The sequence below is a fragment of the Bos taurus genome, chromosome 7 (assembly GCF_002263795.3).
Source record: "Bos taurus isolate L1 Dominette 01449 registration number 42190680 breed Hereford chromosome 7, ARS-UCD2.0, whole genome shotgun sequence".
Taxonomy (NCBI): domain Eukaryota; kingdom Metazoa; phylum Chordata; class Mammalia; order Artiodactyla; family Bovidae; genus Bos; species Bos taurus.
In genome coordinates, this window is record NC_037334.1 from 90,258,211 (window position 1) to 90,281,713 (window position 23,503).

Consider the following 23,503-nt stretch of genomic DNA (forward strand, 5'->3'; position numbering starts at 1 on the left):
TGCAAGCATTTTTATGCATGCATTGTGTAAAATCACATTGCATACCAGTGTAAGGAATTTGTGTCCTTTTGAGAAGTGAAGAAAGAATTTACTTGTATTATTGCGAGTTTTGACCATGAGGACTTAATTATTAAATTTTCAGAACATTTCTGTTCTGGTGCATGTTTTGGAGTGTATAAAAAGTTTGTGTTTTCCATTTTAGCATGTGCTTTTTAACTTTTACACATTAAACTTCCTGAAGTTCTACTAAATGGAAGTATTTAGAAGTGGAATCAGCAGTAATGTGTTAACAAGCACTAAGCATGTATAAAGCTTCTAGAAAATTGCAAACAGACCAGGTTTGTAATGTTCTTAGAAAAGGCGTTGTAGCAGTTGCATGTGTGGGATTTGGGTTTTGTTGACTTCAAATGAATAAGTTCATTTTACATTAAACATTCATCAATTTGTACATTTGACTTGCAGGAGAAATCTTACAGTTCCATGTGATAAGAACACCCCCTGGTCGAGGAAATGTTACTGTTAACTGGAAAATTATTGGGCAAAACCTAGAATTCAATTTTGCTAACTCTACTGGTCAACTCTTCTTTCCTGAGGTAATAGCACCAAGAAAAACTGCACTGAACTTCTTGGAGGAAACTGTGTTTTGTGAGGAAAATGGGAAAATTCTGATGATATAATAGAAGGATTAACAGAGATTGATGAGGGAGCTACTTCCTTAGGAACTCAAAGGATTTCTAAGACTTCAGGAGGGGGTTTGTTTTTGTACATGTGCTTGCATGACTAGATCTCCTTTAAGCAAACAGAAAACGCTGGCTTCGTATCTGGGGCAAGCCCTCTCGGCCTCCTGCCCGCCCAGTGTTGGTGGCAGCTGTGTCATTCTGCAGATGATGAGCACTCTCGTCCCTCTTTGCTTACTCCTCACTCTCTTGGAACGTTAATTGCCCTTGGAACTTAAATGTTTCACTGCTATGAAACAGCTAATATAGCCCTAGAAACAAATGTCTTTTTATCTCTTGTTCACACAGTGTTTTTGAGCTTGCATTTAGGTATTCTTTCTGATATTTGGAAAGAAGATGATTGGTGAAAGATAGCTATGTAAAAGCAGCTCTTGGGTACTAAGTTAGTGCTACTTCACTGTTACTCTTCATCTTCTCTTTTCCACCCTCACTTGATAGGAATTCTCGTTTGCTGACATGTTTAATTCTTTTTCTCTTCATTTCCACTGCCTAAACATAAGCCAAACCTTTATAACCTTCTCCCTTGATTACTTGATTACATTTGACTTCTGTTAACTGGTTTCCCTAAAACACTGGTCTTGTTTTCCATACTCCAGTTATTCCCATTCACCACTGCCATAGAAATCTCTCCGGACAGTTGCATTGTCTGGAATTTTTAGTAGTGCTACATTGCTTATTAGATAAGATCTACATACATTAACTCAGCACTCAAAATCTTCTCGTTTGTTCTCTATCTACTTTAAGCCTGTTTTCCTAGGAGTCATGTTTTCCTTTTTAATATATAATTTATTTTTAAGCCACAGAACAGTGTACGTGAAGCTATGTTTGGGTGCACGGTTTATAAAGACAGTAAAAGTAGAAGATAGTTTGTGCTCAGTGACAGTAGAGGGATGAATTTCTTTGTGTTTGATACAGGGATCATTGAATAAAACAATATCTGTGCATTTGTTGGATGACAATATTCCTGAGGAGAAAGAAGTATACCAGGTCATTCTGTATGATGTCAGGACACAAGGTAATGCAGAATTTTATTGTTATTTTTCTGGTATGTTATTTTCAGAAAAAATAATAGTTGCTATCTATATTTAACGATCGGAGAAGGCAATGGCACCCCACTCCAGTACTCTTGCCTGGAAAATCCCATGGATGGAGGACCCTGGTAGGCTGCAGTCCATGGGGTCACTAAGAGTCGGACACGACTGAGCGATTTCACTTTAATTTTTCACTTTCATGCATTGGAGAAGGAAATGGCAACCCACTCCAGTGTTCTTGCCTGGAGAATCCCAGGGACGGGAGAGCCTGGTGGGCTGCCGTCTGTGGGGTCGCACAGAGTCGGACATGACTGAAGCGACTTAGCAGCAGCAACAGCAGCAGCAGCAATATTTAACGATTAGGTGGATACCAATTTAAAAAATGTTACTTTAAATATCATCTGCCCTGTAACAGTTTAGATCCAAACAAATCAGCTCAGCATGAAAATACTTATAGATTCAGTTAAAAACTCTAGAATTTTTGCTAAGTATTTCCTATGGAATAAAATACATCTCCAAAGGTAGAATTTGGTGAAATTAATTTTATACTCAGTTCAGTTTAGTCGCTCAGTTGTGTCAGACTCTTTGCAACCCCATGAACCGCAGCACGTCGGCCTCCCTGTCCATCACCATCTCCCAGTTTGGATTCTGGATCAGTTATATGGGATAAATTAGATTTAGTAATTTGTGTAAGTAATCTGGGTATTTTCCTCAGTTTCTGATCACTTTCTGTAATTCAGATGACCAGTACAGCAACTAATAACAATAACTGGTCAAGCAAGAAAGAATCAGGATTTACTGCCTAAGAAGAAGAGAGGTAAAAGGTAGCTTCTGTTAGAGAAGTAACAGTAACCACTTTCTCTTACTTTACTGTGTTTCAGAGGGTGAGATTATATTTTAAGTGTTTAGCAGTTAATGCCAAATCACCCTTCGATTTCTTGTGGTCCCTGACTTTCTTAGGAGTATCACCAGCAGGCGCCGCTCTGCTCGACGCTCAAGGATACGCAGCTGTTCTGACCGTAGAAGCCAGTGATGAACCACACGGAGTGTTAAATTTTGCTCTTTCATCAAGATTTGTTTTGCTGCAGGAGGCTAACACAACAGTTAAGCTTTTCATCAACAGAGAATTCGGATCTCTAGGTTTGTGTTACTCTAGAATGAATGGAATTTCCAGGCAGGTGCTTTTTAAGTATTCTACTAGGGTGGATGAAAGTCATTGCTAAAATAAACCATGAATGGGGAAAAAAATGAATATTGTACTATCTAGTGTCACAAGATGCTGTACAATATACAGTCATACAGCATATGATAGCGGGTGGGCTATGGGTCCACTAACAGCTGGGCTTGGCCCAGGGTGACTCTGTTCCAGTATGCCTCTCATTCTTCTCCTGCCACCGGTAGAGGCACTGAGGGCGAGCAAAAACATGCAGACTCCATCAGGTCTAGGCTCAGAACTAGCACACAGTCACTTTGTCTTTGCGCTAGCAGCCAAAATAAGTTACACAGTCAACCCAAAGTCTAGAGGCGGGGCGGTCTGCCTTGCCCACAGCGCAGTATCACTGAGCCATTACATGGTAAAGGCCAGAAACATAGGAAGGGGTGAAGAATTGGGGGCCAACAGTGTAGCTACTGAGGTGCTTTTACAAAAGTCAAAAAGCTCGTAGTGTTATTTTTAAAAATTTATTTATTTTTAATTGAAGGATGTTTGCTTTACAATATTGTGTTGGTTTCTGTCATTCATCAACATGAACTGGCCATAGGTATACCTTTGGACATAGGTATACCTTTGGTATATCTTTGTCCCCTCCGTCTTGAACCTCCTATTTTTTAAAAAAATTTTAATTATAAAATCTTTTCCCATCCAATCCACTTAGGAGCAGTTAATGTTACGTATGCCACAGTTCCTGGAATGTTGAGCCGAAAGAACCAAACAGAAGGAAACCTCGCTGAGCCAGATGTGGACTTTGTCCCAGTCGTTGGCTTTCTGATTTTAGAAGAAGGGGAAACAGCAGGAGCCATCGACATTACTATCCTTGAGGTAAAACACTTATTTTGCTGTTGCTGCACTAAACGTGAATAGCCAGGTAACAAGTAGAAATCGATTAAATGCTCTGGTGCCTTTAAATCAGCTTATTTCTTTCTGTGATTTCTTTTTTTAACCACACAGGGATTCTGTTCTTGTCTAGACAGGGTCATCTGTTGTTGTGTATTTTATTATAGAAACAACTTTTGATAAAGAAAATTTCTTTAGAGAAGTCCCCTTTAAGATGGCATTGGCCTGAGAGATTCCAGAGGAGCATTCTGATTACTCTGAAGGATTCATTGGAGCAGTGAAGCCATGTAGGTCAGGTCTTAGTTGTTAAGACTGGTTAAATTAGAGATAGCAGGAAACTCACCAGAGGCTGATGGTATAAGATGTGATTATGGTCAAGCTTAAAGTAATCATTGGTGACTGAAATTGTGTTTTAAATGATTTTTCACATTGCAGAATCTTGTGCTGCTTTGGGACCTGGTGTTTCAACTACCTAAATTCACTTCCAAGAGGTTTATGAAAATAATACCTATGGAGAGGGTAGGAGATGACTGTGAGGCAGAGGGTGGAGGAAGGAGAGAGTGAATATTGCCTTAGAAAATGAATTTTCAATTACTGTGTATTTTGGGGGTTCTGTTTCTTAAAAATTCTTATTTTCTCAGAAGCTTTTTACATTTACAAAATTATAAGTACTAAACCATCTACCATCTGAAGTCGGTAATTCTTGTTTTGTTCATTACTGTGACACTGTGACCTAATACAGTAATTTGAGAATTCTAAAGCTGTAAGATGAAAGGTAACATTATTTCAGTCTGTGACATACGACACAGGATTTAATGAAACTTTAAGGTGATCTTCTTTCAAATATAGTATCTGTTAATGTAACAATAAAAATAAATTATTCCTCAGATATGTTAGTTTTTAAAGCAGAAAGTCGCCTTTCAGAGGTCTAGTTTACAGAGTCTTGTTCTATGAACACAGAATTTCAAAGTTTCCTTTGTTTCTCCCTAGGTCTTTGTAGCCCTTTCTGTTCTTAGATTATTAACACAAGATTAAAAGACCACAAGTCTGTATGTGCAGAAATAAACCAGGCCAGGGGGATATATACAGTCTATACAGACTGAGGAGAGTTGTTCTGTGGGGACGGGGTACAGTGAGGGTAGATGGGAGACAGTCCCTGTACATCGCTGATTTTGTAATTCATTGGTCTGTGTATTATAGAAGACAGAGCCAGTGACTTGTATTTTCTTAATTTTTCATGTGGCAACATATCTCCATTAAATAAAATGAAGAGAGAGATATATATACTGATATTATGTATTCATATATATATATACACTGCATTTCTGTGTAGATATTGCTGTCTGTCTAGTTGCTGATGATGTGGTTTTGCTAGTCCTCCTGTTTTGAGCACCTGCCTTGTTAGTCATTAATCATAGTATTGTGTGAAAATTAACCATCACTAGTATTTATCACTCTGTAGGGACTCGCTCTAGGGCCAGGTACTCCATATACATTATGTATAACCAGTTTTACATATTTTTAATCAATATCCCCAAAGTAGCTGTTATTTCCCTCATTATAAATTGGAATTGGACTTCCCCTAATGGTTCAGTGGTTAAGCATCTGCTATGCATTATGTTTAACCAGTTTTACATATTTTTAATCAATATCCCCCCAAAAAGAAAGGGAAAGTGAAGTCGCTCAGTCCTGTCCAACTCTTTGCGACCCCATTGTAGCCTACTACGCTCCTCTATCCATGGGATTTTCCAGGCAAGAGTACTTGAGTGGGTTGCCATTTCCTTCTCCAGGGCATCATCCTGACCCAGGGATTGAACCTGGGTCTCCTGCATTGTAGGCAGATGCTTTACCATCTGAGCCACCAGGGAAGTCCCCAAAGTAGCTGATTTTTCCTTCATTATAAATTGGAATTGGATTTCCCTGGTGGTCCATCTGCATGCTGATGCAGGGGACATGGGTTCGATCCCTGCTCCAGGAAGATCCCATGTGCTGCAGGACAACTAAACCTGTGCACTACAATGGCTGAGTCTGTGCTCTAGAGCCCAGGAGCCGCTGCTGCTGAAGCCCGCCAGCCCTAAACCTGTGCTCTGCAGCAAGAGAAGCCTCTGCAATGAGAAGCCTGTGCACGGCAACTAGAGGGTGGCCGCTGCTCACCGCAGCTAGAGAAAGCCCACGTGCAGTAACGAACACCCGGTGTGGCCAAAAAAAAAAGGATGACAGAATTGAGGCCTGAAAGTTTTAACAACTCACCTGAAATTACAGAAATGCTGTATTAGGTCTCTTTGACTACAAAACCTGTGTTTTTCCCACCGCGTTATTCTGTTCTTCACTCTTAATTGGATGTGAAAGCAGTTTAAAATCTTTTCCTCTTATTATATTTCAAATAATATTAAGCTTGTATAGTTATATAATTGGTTTTCATATTAGTCCAGGGAAAAACTGAAATCAATATAAAATGATTTCATGTGGTTCAACATAATAACGTATAATCAGGTATAAAAGTTTAATAGTTTTATGTTTTTTTTTTTAAAAATTTCAGCTTTATTGAAGTACAGTTAACCCATACTGCATGGTAAACTTATGTAAAGTCTTGAAAAGTGTATAAAATTGGAAGGTAGTTAAAGCATATATTGTGTTGATTTGATTTATATTTACATGTGAAAGGATTCTGCATATCTAGTTAACACCTCCATCACCTCATGTGTTTATCTTTTTGTGTGTGTGTGAACACACACGTTCTACTCTACCAGCAAATTTCAGTTACACAGTAAGGTGTTTTCAGCTGGAATCACCGTGTTTTACTTTAGATCCTGAGATCTTAGTCATCCTTAGCTGAGTTTGTACTCTTTTACCAATTCCTTCCCTATCCCCACCCCCAACTTCCCCACCTAGCCCCTGACAACTGGTTTTCTATTCTCTGTTTAATGAGTATGACTCTTTTTTTTTATATTCCACATATAAGTTCTACCATACAGTATGGTAGAACTTTGGCTTATTTCACTTAGCGTAATGCCTTCAAGATCCATCTTTGTTATCAAAACGAATGATTTCCTTCTTTCTTGTGGCTGAATAATGTTCCATCTTACATACGACATCTCACCCCTTCATCTGTTGATGGACACTTAGGCTGTTTCTGTAACTTGGCCACTGTGAATAATGCTGTAATGAATATGGGAGTGCGTATACCTCATCATTATTCTATTTTCATTTCCTTTGAATAAATACCAGGTGTATGATTGCTGGTGGTTCTATTTGTAAGTTTCTCAGGAGCCTTCATGTTGTTTTGCACAGTGACTGCACCAGTGTACACTCTCACCAACAGTGTAAGGGGTCCCCTTTCTCCACATTCTCACCAACACTGATAGCTTTTTGATAATAGCCATTCTAACAGGTGTGAAGTGATGTCTCATTGTGGTTCTGACTTGCATTTCTATGATGGTTAGTGACATTGAGCGCATTTTCATGCACAGGTTGGCCATTTGTATATCCTCCTTGGAAAAATTTCTATTCCATTCCTCTGCATTTTAAATCCGATTATTTGTTGTTTTGCTATTGACTTATACGACTGTTAAAATATATTTTGGATCTTTGTGATTTGCAAATATTTTCTTCCATTTGATCGGTTGCCTTTTGTTTTGCTGATGTTTTCTTCTGCTATGTGGAAGCTTTTCAGTTTGATATAGTTCCACTTTGCTTTTGTTTTTGGTGTTAAATCCAAAAAAAATCATTGCAAAGGCATGTTTTTTTCCCTGACTTAAATCTTTTCTACTCTGTGTTTGGATTTTTATGTTTTCTGTATACCATTTAAATATACATATTTAAAAGATAATTTCAAAAAGCAGCTTGTAAGAGGTAATTACTTTGAGAGCATAATTGTAGAGAATTTAATGGGTGAATTTTTGCAGGACGATATACCAGAACTAGAAGAATATTTCCTCGTGAATTTAACTCATGTGGAACTTATCATGGCTCCTTTCACTTCATTTCCTCCTAGATTAGGTATGCTGGCCTTTTTTGTTTGTTTGTTTCTGTTTACTCACTGCAAATGAAATAAAATTTCTTCAGTTTTTAATCAGAAATGATCATTGTGAAGTTTGCTAATCTCAGCTATATGTGAAAATATGGTGAGCTTTTAGGTTTAAAGACCCTCATATATTGTAGTTGTGTGCATCGAACAGCATAAAGACATTTAAGAATTCCTGTGTGATGCTTCTTTAAACATTGCAATTATTTTATAAACAAATTTGTAATCTTCAAAATAGAATTAGTTCTTATGAAGTCATGTTCCTTTCAAAATTTAATTTGCTGTTTTCATTAGATCTCCAGATTATCAGGTGTTTTTATTTTCTCTTAGATTAAGAACAGCATTTGTTTGTTGTGTTCTCTGCTTCTGTTTTGACTTTTTATCTCTTTCCTTTCATGCTTTAGAAAAGACTCAGTTAATTCGTTACAGACTGAAAGGTAAAACTTGAACCTCGGTACAAATTTATGTAGATTACTTTAAAAAGAGAAATTCTTCCTATTAACACACAAACTCCTGTTCACGATTTGGACAGTCGATACTGGAAAGTTTTTTGGAAACTTTCAGATGTGATGGCCTGGTGGGGGGGGCGGGGTGTGGTGAGTAGCACTGAGGTCGCCTGCTCCCTGTGCCTTGGTTAGACGGTGTTCCTGGCAGAGGGGAGATGAGTCTGGGTTAAAGGCGGAGAAGCATGGCCCTGAACTGTGGCCTGAGGAGTGGGACTTCCTCACTCACTTCTGCTCAGTGTGACAACTTTGAAAGTAGCAGAAGGAAATAATCCGTTTTTAATTTATTATTTGGAAAGTTTCCATTTTTACACAAAAGAAATACATGATTCCAATGACTGGGCTGTTTATATCAAGCAGTTACTACAAGGTTATTATTGTTCACACTAAGAAAATTCACAGAGTACATCATCTTCCCTGTACTCAGAGATAATTTGAACAATTTAGCTTTGGGTTAGTGCTCTCTAATGCTCTTATTTCCAAGTGTTGTGTGTATTAAGACCCTCATTCCTTAGTAGTAGTCGTCGTAGTAGTGTTAGTCACCCAGTTGTGTCCGACTCTGCAACCCCATGCACTGTAGCCCGCCAGGCTCCTCTGTCCATGGGATTCTTCAGGCAAGAGCACTGGAGTGGGTTGCCATTTCCTTCTTCAGGGGATCTTCCCAACCCAGGGATCGAACCTGGGTCTCCTGCATTGCAGGCAGATTCTTTACTGTCTGTTATGTTTGCCCGTTTTACAGATGAGGGAGCTGAGGCTTAGAGAAGCTAGGAATCATGCTGCAGTCACGCAGCTAGGAAATGATGGGACTGGGCCTCTGCCCTGTAGCCTCTAGTCACAAGTCCTGATGTTGTATTCTTCCTCGACGTTATTGATCTCCTGACTCATAGAGAATGCCACTCTGCTTACCCTTCTTCACCTAGACAGTTGTCATAAGGATCCGAGAGTAAGGTGGAGCTTCTGAAATTTAAAAGATAAAAATCAAACATATTAAAAAACAGAGCAAAACAGTAACTGGTTTAGTTACTATTTCAAGACTGAATAACAGATATTGGTAACATACTGAGCTTGGTGAACAGTGTAATACAGAATAAAAAGGGATTCGAAAATTTACGTTAAGCTTAGCCTTTATTCCACCTAACCTTTCCCCTTCTTTCCCACCCATCCCAACTTCTGTTTGTACCCCTGTCTCTCTCTGTCTCTTTGATGTCTGTATTTTTCTCTGCATTTCCTCTCTTTCTTGCCCCAGTTTTTCCTTCTTCTTTCTACTTCTTGCAGCTATCCCCATTTTCCTTTCCTCTTGAAATGGATTAAAATAATAGAAATAAAACCATATCTCCAATTGCTTATTTTATCCTGTTCTCAGTTGATTAGATTTCTATGAGTTAGTGGTTCTTGTTAGCAAAAGTTTGCTTATTCATACAAGTATTTGTATCTTAGCATCTTTTGATTAGTGTTGACAGTACCTCTGTATACCAAAGGTATGGTCTTTAAATTCTGCATCAAATAGTTCTCTTTTTAAATGCTTATTTAAAGATATGTTTCTGTGCTTTTTCAGATTCAGAGGGCTTGACTGCCCAAATCATCATTGATGCGAATGATGGTGCTCGAGGCATAATTGAGTGGCGACAGAGCAGGTAAAGCCAAGGCTGTGTGAGAGCTCTTAACTGAGTTTCAGATTCTTTACTATCTAGTGAATAAAAGCTTGTAGAAATGAATGTTTTCTCTTTATCATAGGTTTGAAGTAAATGAAACCCAAGGAAGTCTAACGTTGGTAGCCCAGAGGAGGACAGGGGCTCTTGGCCACGTTTCCCTGTTTGTGTATGCCCAGAATTTGGAAGCACAGCTGGGAGTGGATTACGCCTTTACACCAATGGTGAATTCATTGACAGTTACAGGGATTTAGGGCCTGTACATCAGTTAACCTTGAAATAATAAACTACTCTGTATTCCACAGTCAGTTAGAGCCGAAGAGTTCCACCTGGTGGAATAGCTCTCTTCACTGTTTTGGTAAATGATATAGATTGAATTTTCAGTACTGTTTCAAAGATTATTCTGTATTTCACTTCATTCATTATTTTATTGTAATATTTGATACTCACTTTTTTTTATTCATTTGCTGTCTAATTGCAATATTTGATACTGGAGGGCACACATTATTGTGTTAAAGAGTTTATATCATTAGATGACCTTACCAGAGTGCTTCTTATGCCTCTTGAAAATGTTACTGCTTTCATTTCTTTGTTTTACTTTACTGAAACACCTTTAGTGTTTGAAAATATTTTTTGTCTTGTCTCTTGTTGCCTTTTACTGCTTAGTCAAATGTTTCCTTTCTTCCTACTGCTTTTTAAACTTAATTGAAAAAAAAAAAAAAGGGTCATGAAAAAGTAAAGGAAAAGTCCTGTAAATAGCTTATTTCACATTTATCTCCAAACATTTAAAAATGACTCAGTGTATTAAAATATAATACTGCCTACTTCTGCCTCTTGGACCAGATTCTTCATTTCGCTAATGGAGAAAGGTATAAAAACGTTGACATCATGATTCTTGATGATGACATTCCAGAAGGAGATGAAGCATTTCAGCTGATTTTAACAAATCCTTCTCCTGGACTGGAGCTGGGGGAAAATATAATAGGTAATTGATGATTTATACACAGCTCCCTCTCACCTCTCTTCACTCCTAAGTGAGCCCTGTGGTATGGGGGGGCATTGACAGCATGTGCCACAGTCACACACTCACATCGTGCAGTTTTTTTCATGTAAGTCTTTTTACTTTGATTCCTAGATATTTGGCTGGAAAATCCCATGGATGGAGGAGCCTGATGGGCTACAGTCCATGGGGTTGCTAAGAGTCGGACACGACTGAGCGACTTCCCTTTCACTTTTCACTTTCATGCTTTGGAGAAGGAAATGGCAACCCACTCCAGTGTTCTTGCCTGGAGAATCCCAGGGACGGGAGAGCCTGGTGGGCTGCCGTCTATGGGGTCGCACAGACTTGGACACGACTGAAGTGACTTAGCAGCAGCATTATGTTGCTATTATGAACTAGGTCCCTTGTAATTATATTGTTAAGTGATTATACATCCATCTACAATGCAGGAGACCCTGGTTCGATTCCTGGGTGAGGAAAATCCCCTGGAAAAGAGATAGACTACCCACTTCAGTATTCTTGGGCTTTCCTGGTGGCTCAGAGGGTAAAGAATCCGCCTGTAATGTGGGAAGCCTAGATTCGATCCCTGGGTTGGGAAGATCCTCTGGAGGAGGGCATGACAACCCACTCTAGTATTCTTGCCTGGACAATCCCCATGGACAGAGGAGCCTGGCAGGCTGCAGTCCACGGGGTCACTAAGAGTTAGACATGACTGAGCAACTAAGCACAGCACAGCACATATCTGATATATAGACGTATTATTATTATCTTTTAGAATGCATGCTCTGAAGCAGACTTCCTAGCTTTGACAGCCATTCCTGCCACATCCAGGCTTGTGAATGTCCACGCATTGCCTGTCTGTGCTTCAGTCATCAGTTCTGTAAAATGAGAGTAATAATAGAATCTACCCCATGGGGATACTGTGAGAATTCAGCGAGTTAAAAATGCTGGTTAAGAAATTTGTAAGTTCTCAGTAGTAGCAGTTGTTGTTTTGGCTGTTATTACCATTATTAGTAGTGGTAGTAGAAGACAGAAAGCGCTTGATTTCTGAAGGTTACTTAGCTTATATTTTGAACTCTTGTAATAGTTCATTTTTTCTCTTGCCTTCTTGAGGAAGATAATCAGGATGTCTGGAAATAGTGGATGCTGATGCTTCCTTTCCGTTGCTTTTATACCTGTTGCTTGGCTGGTAGCTCCAGGGCAGTGCTGAACAGTAGCAGTGATGAGAGGCATCACTGTCTTCTAATGTTTCAGCATTAAACTTTAGTACTTTCTGTTGGCTTCTGAGAGCCAACAGAAAGTACTAAAGTTTCACATTGAAGTATCACATTGAAGTATCACATTGTAGTATCACATTGAAGTATCACATTGAAGAAGCTGCCTTTTGTCTCAAGATTACTGAGTCTTTTTATTTATATCATGAGTGAGTGTAGAATTTCCTTAAATGCCTTTTAACATTTATTTTTAAGATGATCTAGAAAAGCATTGGACTAGTTTACAATGAAGTATCCACATACTTCCCACCACTTATAACCCATTCTATTTTAATTTGTTGTTTTAATATTTTTATGCTGACAGCCTTCGTTACCATCCTTGCTAATGACGATGGCCCTGGAGTTCTGTCGTTTAACAACAGTGAGCACTTTTTCCTACGAGAACCGACAGCAGTCTACATCCAGGAGAGTATGGCAGTGTTGTACGTTATTCGGGAGCCTGCCCAAGGGCTGTTTGGAACTGTGACCGTTCAGTTCATTGTGACCGAAGTGAATTCTTCAATGGAGTCGAAAGACCTGACTCCTTCCAAAGGCTATGTTGTTTTAGAAGAAGGTGTTCGTTTCAAGGTACAGGGTGAACCTTTAATGAGAATGAATGATTAATATTTACGAAATAATTTTCTCTTAGAGGAGCCCCCTTGATCTTAGAAAGAAAAAAAAAATCCAGGTTAGGGGATAGGTGAAGATAATGACTAGATTACTACTGTATTGTCTGTATAGAATGCAGCTGGAGAAATTTGCTCCATTAACAGAGTTGTGAAATGTGCAAATAACAAAGAAAATATGCATATTGGTGCTTTGAATGTTAAGTATATTTAAATGGCATGCTTCACGTTATTGCCTTTAAATCATAAACTACAAGAAACTCCAGGCCCTTCATTGCAGTCATAAGCAGTAGGTAGTAATTCTTTTTGCCACATTGTTATTAAAATACAGCTGCTTCCTTCAGACAGCTTGTTTGAGAAGCAAGTATCTTATGAAAACAAGAATAGCTTATTGGAGGCAGAATGCTGGATTTAGAATTAATCATAAATTGAACTATGCTTGCAGAAGTTCACTTTCTGAAACTTCTTTTTCTGTATGGTAATAATTTTCTGCTCCTGCTACTAAACTTTATTTTTAAAACACAGTTGAGGTTTAAAACAACTAATTGTATTAGCTTAAGCTATTTTTAAGCCAAGTATATAAAGTATAATATCTAAAATAATATATTTTAAAATATTCACTGGAAAGCAATCTATCTAATAATTAAATAATTTTATTTATGATCAATTTGTGTAACCTTCAACATACTTTTGAATTCATATTTATTTACATGTCCAGTTTTTTTTTTGTTTTTGGGAATTTAGAACATTTAATTGATTTGTTCAGGGACACTTACACCTTGATACAGATAAAAAGAATTCAAATTTGAAGTATTTTATGAATTTTCTGTTGCTTTACATTCACATGCTTTCCTTTTTTAAAAAATATTTTAAACTTTGTTTATTTAACTTTTTGTATATTTTAAACTTGTTATATACTTTTTTCTTAAAAGACTTTTTCATGGTGTATTTAAAGACCTTTCTATTCATTAGGTAAATTAAATGTTTGAACAAATTGGACTAAATAGGTTTTTCTCTTACCTCTGTAATTACCTTTTTCCCCACATATTTTTATTCTCTGAGGTATGAACAGTAAAATACAAAAATTTTAGGCGCATGGGTCAGTGACTTTAAAAATATGTATCCATCAACCTAACAACCACTCGGATTAATGTGTTAAACATTGCCATCAGGCAGAAGTTTCCTTCTTGTCCCTTACCCTCCCCAGACGAAAATGCTTTCTGGTTTCTATCATCAAAGACTCATTTTACTGATTCTTGAACTTCTTATAAATAGAGTCATACAGTATTAATTCTTTTTGTGTCTAGCTTCTTTTGGTCAACACAATTTTGATTGCACACGTGAGTAGTTAATGCTTTTTTTAATTGCCTGGTAGCATTTCATTGAACAGATGGCTGTTTGTTTATCCATTCTCCTGTTGATAAACATATGGGGTTGTTTCTAATTTGTGCTTTTTAAGCGCAAGTCCTAGGCTGAAATGAGACTAATGTTATATAGCTAGGGCAGGATAAAGAAGTAGCAAAAAATGAAGACCTAAATTTAGTTTTTAAATCTCAATGATATTTTCAAATACTATACATATTTATTTTTAGACTTTTCAGTGGACTAAGTCACAGTGTTGATAACCTTGAAAGCTGTAACTTGAGACAGTTGTTACTACTACATTTTGAGGATCGGTATTAAAAAAGAGGTGATATTTTCCAAAAGTATTATTTTGTTGTCAAAAAATGTCAAATTACTCTATATGTATGTGGCAAAAATACTGAATTCTAGTAATAATTTTTTGCTTATGTTTTCAGGCCCTCCACATCTCTGCCATACTGGACACAGAACCAGAGATGGATGAGCATTTTGTTTGCACCTTGTTTAATCCGACGGGAGGTGCTAGACTAGGGGCACATGTTCAAACTCTGATAACCGTTTTGCAGAACCAGGCCCCTTTGGGGCTATTCAGTATCTCTGCAGTTGCAAATAGGTATAGTGTATTCATAAGAAAACTGTCATTTCTGAAGCTAAGTGGGAAATGTGATATAAAGAAAATGCATAGGAAAACTGATCTCTGTTATAATGGGAATGTTTAAAATGAGCTCTAGCTGATAGATCCAGAGAGGCCACATGTCGTCATAACAGGAAGCATCAAAACGTAATGATGCCCTATTTAAATGGTGTTGTTAGAATTCTTGTTTGCTCAGAATCCACACTGTCAGGCAAGAGCACTATTTTGTGTTTTCAATAATAATAAAAAATGAGGAACAATATAAATTATGTTTAGGAGCTCAAATTAAATGAATGACGTTTTGTGTATGACTTTTCAATCAATCATATATTAACATGATTGGGCTTTAGAAATTACATCTAGAAGTTAACAAATATATATTTTTTTAATATCTTAAAAATATTCCAGATCTAGTTTTATTAACGTTAAGAATTTTCTGATTTGTTTTTTTCTCTGTTAAGTGGTTTTGATGTACATGAAAAGAAACTTAGGAATGACAGAGCTTTGTTTTCGAATATGTGGTGTGAAGTTTCTGACACTTAGCAGTTTCTTACTTTCATAGTATGAGATCATTGTACTTTTGAAAATCCTCATAAATGAATGTTTTGAGCTGTAGATTCTAGCCTCCCTGCTGTGTAAAATTTGTGGATGGATCTCATCTTGATTTGTGTAAGTTTAATAGTGTATTAAATATATATTAGCAATGTGATATAGATATTTAATATGTAGAAATGATATACTTTTTCTCCTTTCTGCAACCATTTGTTTCTTTTAGAGCCACCTCTGTAAGCATTGAAGAAGCCAACAGGACAGTATACTTAAGTGTGTCGCGTACTAATGGCATTGATTTAGCCGTGAGTGTGGAGTGGGAGACAGTTTCTGAAACAGCCTTTGGCATGAGTACGTTTAGTTTCTTGTAAGAACAAAATTCTATAACCAAGAAAGATTGCGTGTTTAAGATTTACATTTTCCATTATGAGTTGGATCTTATGGCTGTATTGAAAATAGATTATAAATATTTAATTCTTTGATTGCATTCACAAATGTTTGTTGACTGTGTCCTGTGTCCAGCATGATACTGAACTTGTGGAGCTCAGAGTTTAGGGAGAGGAAGAAATAAATAAAAATCAGTTTGTAGTTTGAACTATAATAAATGTTTTTTAAAGGTGAAGTTCTAAGTGTGAGAACATAAGACAATGCTTCCCAGGGGTGTCAGGGTTTGAAGTAAGACTTGATGATGAGTGGGGATTATGCAAAGACCTGAGTTAGAGGAACATACCAGAGAAAGCAGGAAGCCAAGGCAGAAGTGTAGAGCATATAAGTAAAAAACTGAAGAGTGGGCACTGGGTTTAGAAATAAGGGGAGTGTTGAGTTTGGAGAGCTAGGTAAGACCAAATCATTTAAGAACTTGAAGGATATTATCACATACATTAGTCTTTATTTTAGGGTTATGGAAAGTCTCGTGATCTAGGCATGAGGGAGGGCTCCCATGTATAACAGGTGGGGTGGTATGATCACGTTTATGTTTTGAAGGCATCATTCTTGGTGCCATGTAAAGAATGGATTGGCACAGGAGAAATGAGAAGATAAAGGGACAAACATAAGGGCAACGGATGGTGGTAGCTTGGCGGAGGTGATAGACTGGATGTGGAGAAGGTGCTGGCTATGACCCCTAGGTTTCTAGCTTGTGCAGTGGTTGGAGAGTCATGCCTTCAGTTAGAAGGGGAGTACTGAATGGAAACAAAGTGTTACTTTGGTGAGGGGAGTAAAATATTTGAATTTGAGTTAAATTTTAGAAGACATTTCTTTAGACTCAATGAAAGATCTCTGCTGGAGAGAGAAATTTGAAATGGTCAGTGTGCATGTTGCTAAAAGTCATGGAAATTGACGTAAAACACTGGCCAGTGAGAATGGAGACAGAGAAGGGAAGAGAATCCAGACTGAGTCAAGTGGAAGAAGGGAGATGAGAAGGAGACTTAGAAGGCCTGGTGAGAAACCCAGGGGAATGCAGGATTGCAGACAGCGGCAAAAGAGCTTTTGAAAGAGAGGAATGGTGAATTGTGCCAGCTGCTCTTGAGAAGTAAAGTAAGATGAGAACTGAAAAAATACTCATTGTCATTAGCAAGAGCTATTTGCTTAGAGGGATGCAACACAAATAATATTTTGAGGTTTGGGTTCTGCATGTGTTTTATGGATGTACTTGTGAGAGTATATGTTGGAGATTCTTAAATCTCAACAGGCATTTTTTTATTTTTCATCCACCCTCTTCCTGAATTACGATAGGGAAGGATTTAACCATATGGTTAAGATTTCAGTGCAAAATATTCACACTCTGAATGTCGAAGCTATGGTGTTTCAAAAGTGACAAGGCAAGACTCTAAAATATTGGATTTCTAGGAGAGGAAATCACCAATGGATAGTACATAAAAGGCATTGGCATTATGACTTCTTGAACTAGTTATCTAAAAAGTGATCAGTAATTTACAGAGAGTCCAGGTTTCAACCTTGACATTTGTTCTTGGTATGTTATGTTTGCACCATTAACTAAAGTTTGTAAAGAACTGACCTTCTATGGGAAACTGTTGTGATAATAGAACATGGGAGGGTTTTTAAAAGGTATTCTCCATTAGGTGGAGTTTTTTTGTTTTTGTTTAATTGTAGCACAGACTTTTAGGACATGTATGAAATGTAATTATTGCACAAAATTTTAGGAGATGCAGGCTGATCGAATTTGATAGCCACTGGTAGGGAGTCTGCTTTGGCATTCTTAAAATATGTAACACGTGAAGTTAGAAATTATTGGATAGGGGTAGTTTCAAATTAATAGTGTTAAGTTTTTAAAACCTAGCATTTAGCATGTTTCCATAAAAGTTGTTTATTTTAAACTTCTCAGTTGTATTTTCATTATCTTTATGGAAGCTGATAAAAATCATACTGAACATATTTCTCTTTACAGTATACATTTAATATTTATTTATAAATATACTCCGGAAAAGTCTTTGTGGGTTTAGATATAAAAAATTTTTCTTGTTTTTGTAAGTTGACACTGTTACTGGTTTGAAATTCTCTAGTTTGTCCCTTTTCTTTCTTATATACACACACACACGCATGCGTGCACTTGCTTACCATGGAAATATTTTCATTTCTAGTAACAAACTCACTAGTTTCATTGTTTAAATAAACTGTGACTGACTAGGTGAAGTCTGGAGAGGATTTTACACACGGAAACCATGGTTTATGTTTTTCAGGGGGAATGGATGTTATGTTTTCTATGTTTCAAAGCTTTCTGGAAGCATCAGCTTCTGGCTGGTGTTTCTTTACTTTGGAAGACTCAGTACATGGTTTAATGTTAAGAAAATTATCTTCTACTCTTTACCGATGGCAAGGGATTTTTGTTCCATTTGAGGTAAGCATCACTTACGTTATGGTACACAGACTAAAATGTACATGTAGATTTTGGATGCCTCCTGATTTCCTATTATTCCTTGTTTCCCAGGATTTAAGTATAGAAAATCCTAAAACATGTGAAGCTTTTAATATTGGTCTTTCCCCCTACTTTGTGATTACTCATGAAGAAAGAAATGAAGAAAAGTCTTCTGTTAATAGTGTGTATACATTCACATCTGGATTCAAATTATTCCTGGTAAAAAAAACTTCACTTTTTTTTGTAGATTGCTTTATTTAAAAGAAAAATCAGATTTGTGAGACTGAGCTAAATAGAAGATAGTATATGTTCTATGTTAACATGATAAAGGGCTTTTGTAAGTTAACACACATTTAGTAAGTTGTCTTAATCCAGGGATATTTTTGTCTTTCTTGAAATGACACAAAGATGTGCTTACCTAGGGATCAGAATGATTTTTCAAGTTTTGAGCTTCAAATATTTACTCAGCTTTACTCTATTCAGGAATTTTCTGCTTAAACTTTCCTTTAAATTTTTATCGTCACTATTCTGTATTCTTTGCAGGTACAAAGAATCAATATTTCAGAAAGTTCTCAAGTAAGATATTTTACTTCAGACAGTCAAGATTATTTGATTGTTGCAAGTCAAAGTGATGATTCTCAATTAACTCAGGTTTGATTCTTTTAAACTGAATTTTTTAGTATAATCATTGAAACACATCAAAGGTTTAGTCTGCAGGTTTGGTATGAAAGAAAACCATAATTTGATTATGATAAAGTAGTAAGAATATAGATATTGATTAGTCACAGTTAACTTTTAAATGATACAGTCTTCAAGAACCAAGTGTAAAAATAGGCATGAATATTTAATTAGAATTTAATTGCATTGGAAAACATGGAGAAAAATCACACAGCTGGTTTCACAGAGCTTCATCTTAACATTGCCAACAGGGCACATACCATCACCCCAGAAATCCCATATGTGTCTAATAAGCTGTATCACAGTGTCTTAATAAATATTTACTTGATAATTTTTGTCACTCCTCCAACTTCCATACCTGCTTCTCATCTCTTCACATTCAGTTTATGACTTTGTTGAAATGAGAGCTACAAGGTGGAGATTACTCATCTTCCCAACCCCAGATTCAGAAAGCCCCCAATACCCAGTCTTATTCCTCCTCCTGTTGCAATGGCAGAAGTGTTTCTTCTATAAAAACCAGGTTCCTCACATAGGCATCCCTCTTGCCTTCATAAGGGTTAGTTATTCCCTCTACTGTGTCACTAGCATCTTTATCAGATTATTATCAGTTCAGTTCAGTTCAGTCGCTCAGTCGTGTCCGACTCTTTGTGACCCCATGACCTGCAGCATGCCAAGCCTCCCTGTCCATCACCAACTCCCAGAGTCTACCTAAACCCATGTCCATTGTGTGGGTGATGCCATCCAACCATCTAATCCTCTGTTATCCCCTTCTCCTCCTGCCCTCAATCCCAGCATCAGGGTCTTTTCCATTGAGTCAGCTCTCTGCATCAGGTGGCCAAGTATTGGAGTTTCAGCTTCAACATCAGTCCTTCCAATGAACACCCAGGACTGATCTCCTTTAGGATGGACTGGTTGGATCTCCTTGCAGTCCAAGGGACTCTCAAGAGTCTTCTCCAACACCACAGTTCAAAAGCATCAATTCTTCTGCACTCAGCTTTCTTCACAGTCCAACTCTCACATCCATACATGACTACAGGAAAAACCATAGTCTTGACTAGACGGACCTTTGTTGACAAAGTAATGTCTGCTTTTTAATATGCTGTCTAGGTTGGTCATAACTTTCCTTCCAAGGAGCAAGCGTCTTTTAATTTCATGGCTGCAATCACCATCTGCAGTGATTTTGGAGCCCAGAAATTCAAAGTCAGCCACTGTTTCCACTGTTTCCCCATCTATTTGCCATGAAGTGATGGGACCGGATGCCATGATCTTAGTTTTTTGAATGTTGAGCCTTAAGCCAACTTTTTCCAATCTGTGTAATAATCTTTACATTTAAAAAGTGATTTATCTCCTGATCTCACCCCCCATTTACTTCTTGTTTCATTTCTTTTCTCCCCTCTGTAGTAAGATACCTTGAAAGAATCATCTACTTGCTTCGTAAACTTCTTCATGATTACTGATGACACCTGGCTTGCAAATACAGTGGGTGTTTTTGTCGGCCATTATTTTGCATTACTTCCCATTAGCATTTGACAGTCACTCATCCTCAAACTTAAAGCATCTCTTCCCTTGATTTTTGGGACACCACACAGATTTTTGTTCTGTTTGTCTGTGTCATCTTTCTTGGTCTCCAGTGCTGCTTCCTTCTCCCTTTTCTGAACATAGATATCTTGGAGTTTTTCAGGTTCAGTTTTTTTTCTCAGTTGTTATTTAAAAAATTGTTTTAAATTTATTTTTAATCGGAGGACAATTGCTTTACAATATTGTGTTGGTTTCTGCCATAGGTCAACATGAATCAGCCATAGGTGTAAGTATGTCTCCTCCCTCTTAAACCTCCCTTCCCACCTCCCACCCCGTCCCACCCCTTTAGGTTGTTAGAGAGCATGGGGTTGAGCTCCCTGCATCGTACAGCAAATTCCCACAGGCTGTCTGTTTTCCATCTGGTAAAGTATGAGTTTCAGTGCTGCTCTCCCAGTTCATCCCTCCCTCTCCTTCCCGTGCTGTGTCCACCCGTCTCTTCTCTATGTCCGTGTTTCCATTGCTGCCCTGCAGATATCACATTCAGTTTTGGTTCACAGTTCTTTTTTTTTTTTCCCTCTCCACTCATTCTGAGTATTTTTATCAGTCCTATTACTCTGAATATCGCCTATAGGCTATCTTCCAAATTTACCAGTAGCCTTTTCTCTGTATTCTGGACCTCCTGTCTAACTGCATGTTGGCATGTCCACTTAGATATATTTTATGTAGCTAAGATTTAACATATCGCAAGCTAAACTGTAGATTTTCTCCATTAAACTTGTTTCAAGTGTTTGCTTTTGTCTTGGGAGATAGTACCCTCATAAATATGATTGCTCAAGATAGAATGCTGGGTTATAACTTTCTTGACTTTTTCCTAGTTATTCATTCCCATCTAATTTATTATAAACTCTTTTTGATTATATCCCCCATACTTTTTTTGAATATGGGCAGTTCTTTTCATCTCTGCTTCTCCTTCCCTTAATCCAGGTCCTCGTCACTTCTCAGCACACTGGTGGTAGTAGCCTTCTAGCTGTTTCTCCAAACTTCTCTGACCTCCTCAGATCCATGTGCCAAGTAGCTGGAGTAATCTTTAAAAAATACTAATTCATGTTCCTCCTCATTTTAAAGTTATTCAGTGATTTCCAACTATGTTTGGAATAAATTCTAGATTATTTAATACAGATAGTTAATAGTATAATTGTATCATCTTCTTTGCCCAGCACAGTGCTGGGTTATGCCTGTTGTCCTGCAAAGATTAAGATCATCTCTTTCACCCTTCCTACAATGATTGTCTCTTTCACCCTGTGATAAATTGTATGGTCACCCAACAAAAGGAACCTCATGATCTTACCTGTCCTGTCTGATCTTCACTGCCCCGGTTCTGTCAACTCCATTCCAGCGGGGCCAGTCTTCGTTCAGGTTGTGACGAACATTTTCTACTTTAGAAAATCTGTCATGCCATTCTTTCTCATTTTATTTCCTAGGAGAGTCATAATTCTCTATCATACCTTCCTAATTGTTATGTTCAGCACTTGTCTCAGGTTAATAATCATACATTTATATAATTATTTATGTGTTTATTATTTGTGTTTTTCTTCTAGTTAATAAGATCCATAAAGGGAGAAGCAACTCTGTCTATAACTTCTTGCATAATGTTTGGCTTATATGTAAATCTTTGTGAAATTAACCAGATGGAATAAGAAATCAGGTGGATTCGGGGTTTTCTTTTAGTTTTAAGTACATGAACACTCACTTGAAACCTTGTATGCATTGCCACCTTCAGGAGTAAAAAGTTTAGATGTTTTATCTTCATATTCTATTGCTTGAGCAGTGAGTTATGATAATATGGTGTAGCAAAGTTTCTTTTCCAGTTCTAAAGTTTTGGTATTTAAGCAATTTTCTTTTTCTGATTTTGAATTTCTCTTCTCTTGCTGTCACCCACCCCTGCCCAGGTGTATATTTGAACTTTATTTTCAAATAACTTCTCTTCAAATCTCTGTGTATGCAGAGACACACACAGAGATAAAAAGAGGGAGAGAGCAATGAAAAAGCATGTTTTGATATCGTCTCATTTATGAAAGTATCTTCCTAACTAAATTAAAGAGTCCTAGAGAGTGACATATGATCTTGGCTCCATTCTTACAAGTGCTAAATTCCTAGTCATGAGCGTTTTGCCTTTGATCGTTCCCTGCAGGTCTTCAGATGGAACGGAGGAAGCTTTGTGTGGCATCAGACCCTCTCTGTCCGAGGTGTGCTGAGCATGGCCTTGTTCACCAGAGGCGGCGCTGTATTTTTAGCCATTGCCCAGGCTAATGCCAGGTCAAACTCCCTTTTACTCAGGTGGTCCAGCAATGAGTTTACTAACTTCCAGGAAGTTCCCATCAGTGGAACGACACAAGTGGAAGCCTTGACGTCAGGCGATGATATTTATTTAATTTTTGCCAAAGCTATCTTTCTAGGTAAGACCATAGAGTGTTTGCAAGCCATATACAGTCGTTATCAGAAGTACTTTGCATTCATATTATGTTCATATGGAAATACTCTTGTAATAATTTTTTTGGCTAATCCATAGAATATTTCTCATTGGATCTATTGACTGTCAGGTAAAGATGGATTTGGGGAACAAAGAAAAACATTCTAAGTGTTATGTCCATAACTTGTAGGTTTTCTGAATCACTGCATTAAAGATACTAAAATAAAACTGGAGTTGGGTGGGTGAAGTAGAAAGAATTAGGAAGATTTTACACTCTATGTGCAAACAGGTAACTTTTTATATGACTGCTTAGGATGCTATGGATAGCCTGCAGTGGTAATAAATAGTACCAAGTGACTTTTGATGAGACCATTTAAAAATACTCTCTGAATACAGATATGCTTTTTTTCTGTTTAGTGGTAGTTTCATAGGTAAAATTTCAACATTCCTAAAAAGTAAAACTTCAGTATTCTTTTTTTGATATCAAATCATAATTAGAGGCTAACCCATGCTTATACTTCTTGTGGTGAATGCAAAAAGA

General features: G+C 37.5%; 1 protein-coding gene across 1 annotated transcript in view; it reads left to right on the plus strand.

Annotated features, from left to right (window-relative positions):
- Positions 1-23,503, plus strand: part of ADGRV1 (adhesion G protein-coupled receptor V1) — a 541,233-nt gene that overhangs the window by 131,314 nt on the left and 386,416 nt on the right. The window contains exons 35-49 of the mRNA XM_010807603.4: positions 463-593; positions 1,653-1,752; positions 2,729-2,908; positions 3,643-3,806; positions 7,727-7,820; positions 9,904-9,982; positions 10,083-10,221; positions 10,841-10,982; positions 12,576-12,838; positions 14,676-14,851; positions 15,648-15,772; positions 18,121-18,278; positions 18,369-18,515; positions 18,840-18,947; positions 22,684-22,948. Of these exons, the coding sequence (XP_010805905.2) occupies positions 463-593; positions 1,653-1,752; positions 2,729-2,908; positions 3,643-3,806; positions 7,727-7,820; positions 9,904-9,982; positions 10,083-10,221; positions 10,841-10,982; positions 12,576-12,838; positions 14,676-14,851; positions 15,648-15,772; positions 18,121-18,278; positions 18,369-18,515; positions 18,840-18,947; positions 22,684-22,948 (2,271 nt within the window). The remainder of the gene's footprint in view (positions 1-462; positions 594-1,652; positions 1,753-2,728; positions 2,909-3,642; positions 3,807-7,726; positions 7,821-9,903; positions 9,983-10,082; positions 10,222-10,840; positions 10,983-12,575; positions 12,839-14,675; positions 14,852-15,647; positions 15,773-18,120; positions 18,279-18,368; positions 18,516-18,839; positions 18,948-22,683; positions 22,949-23,503) is intronic.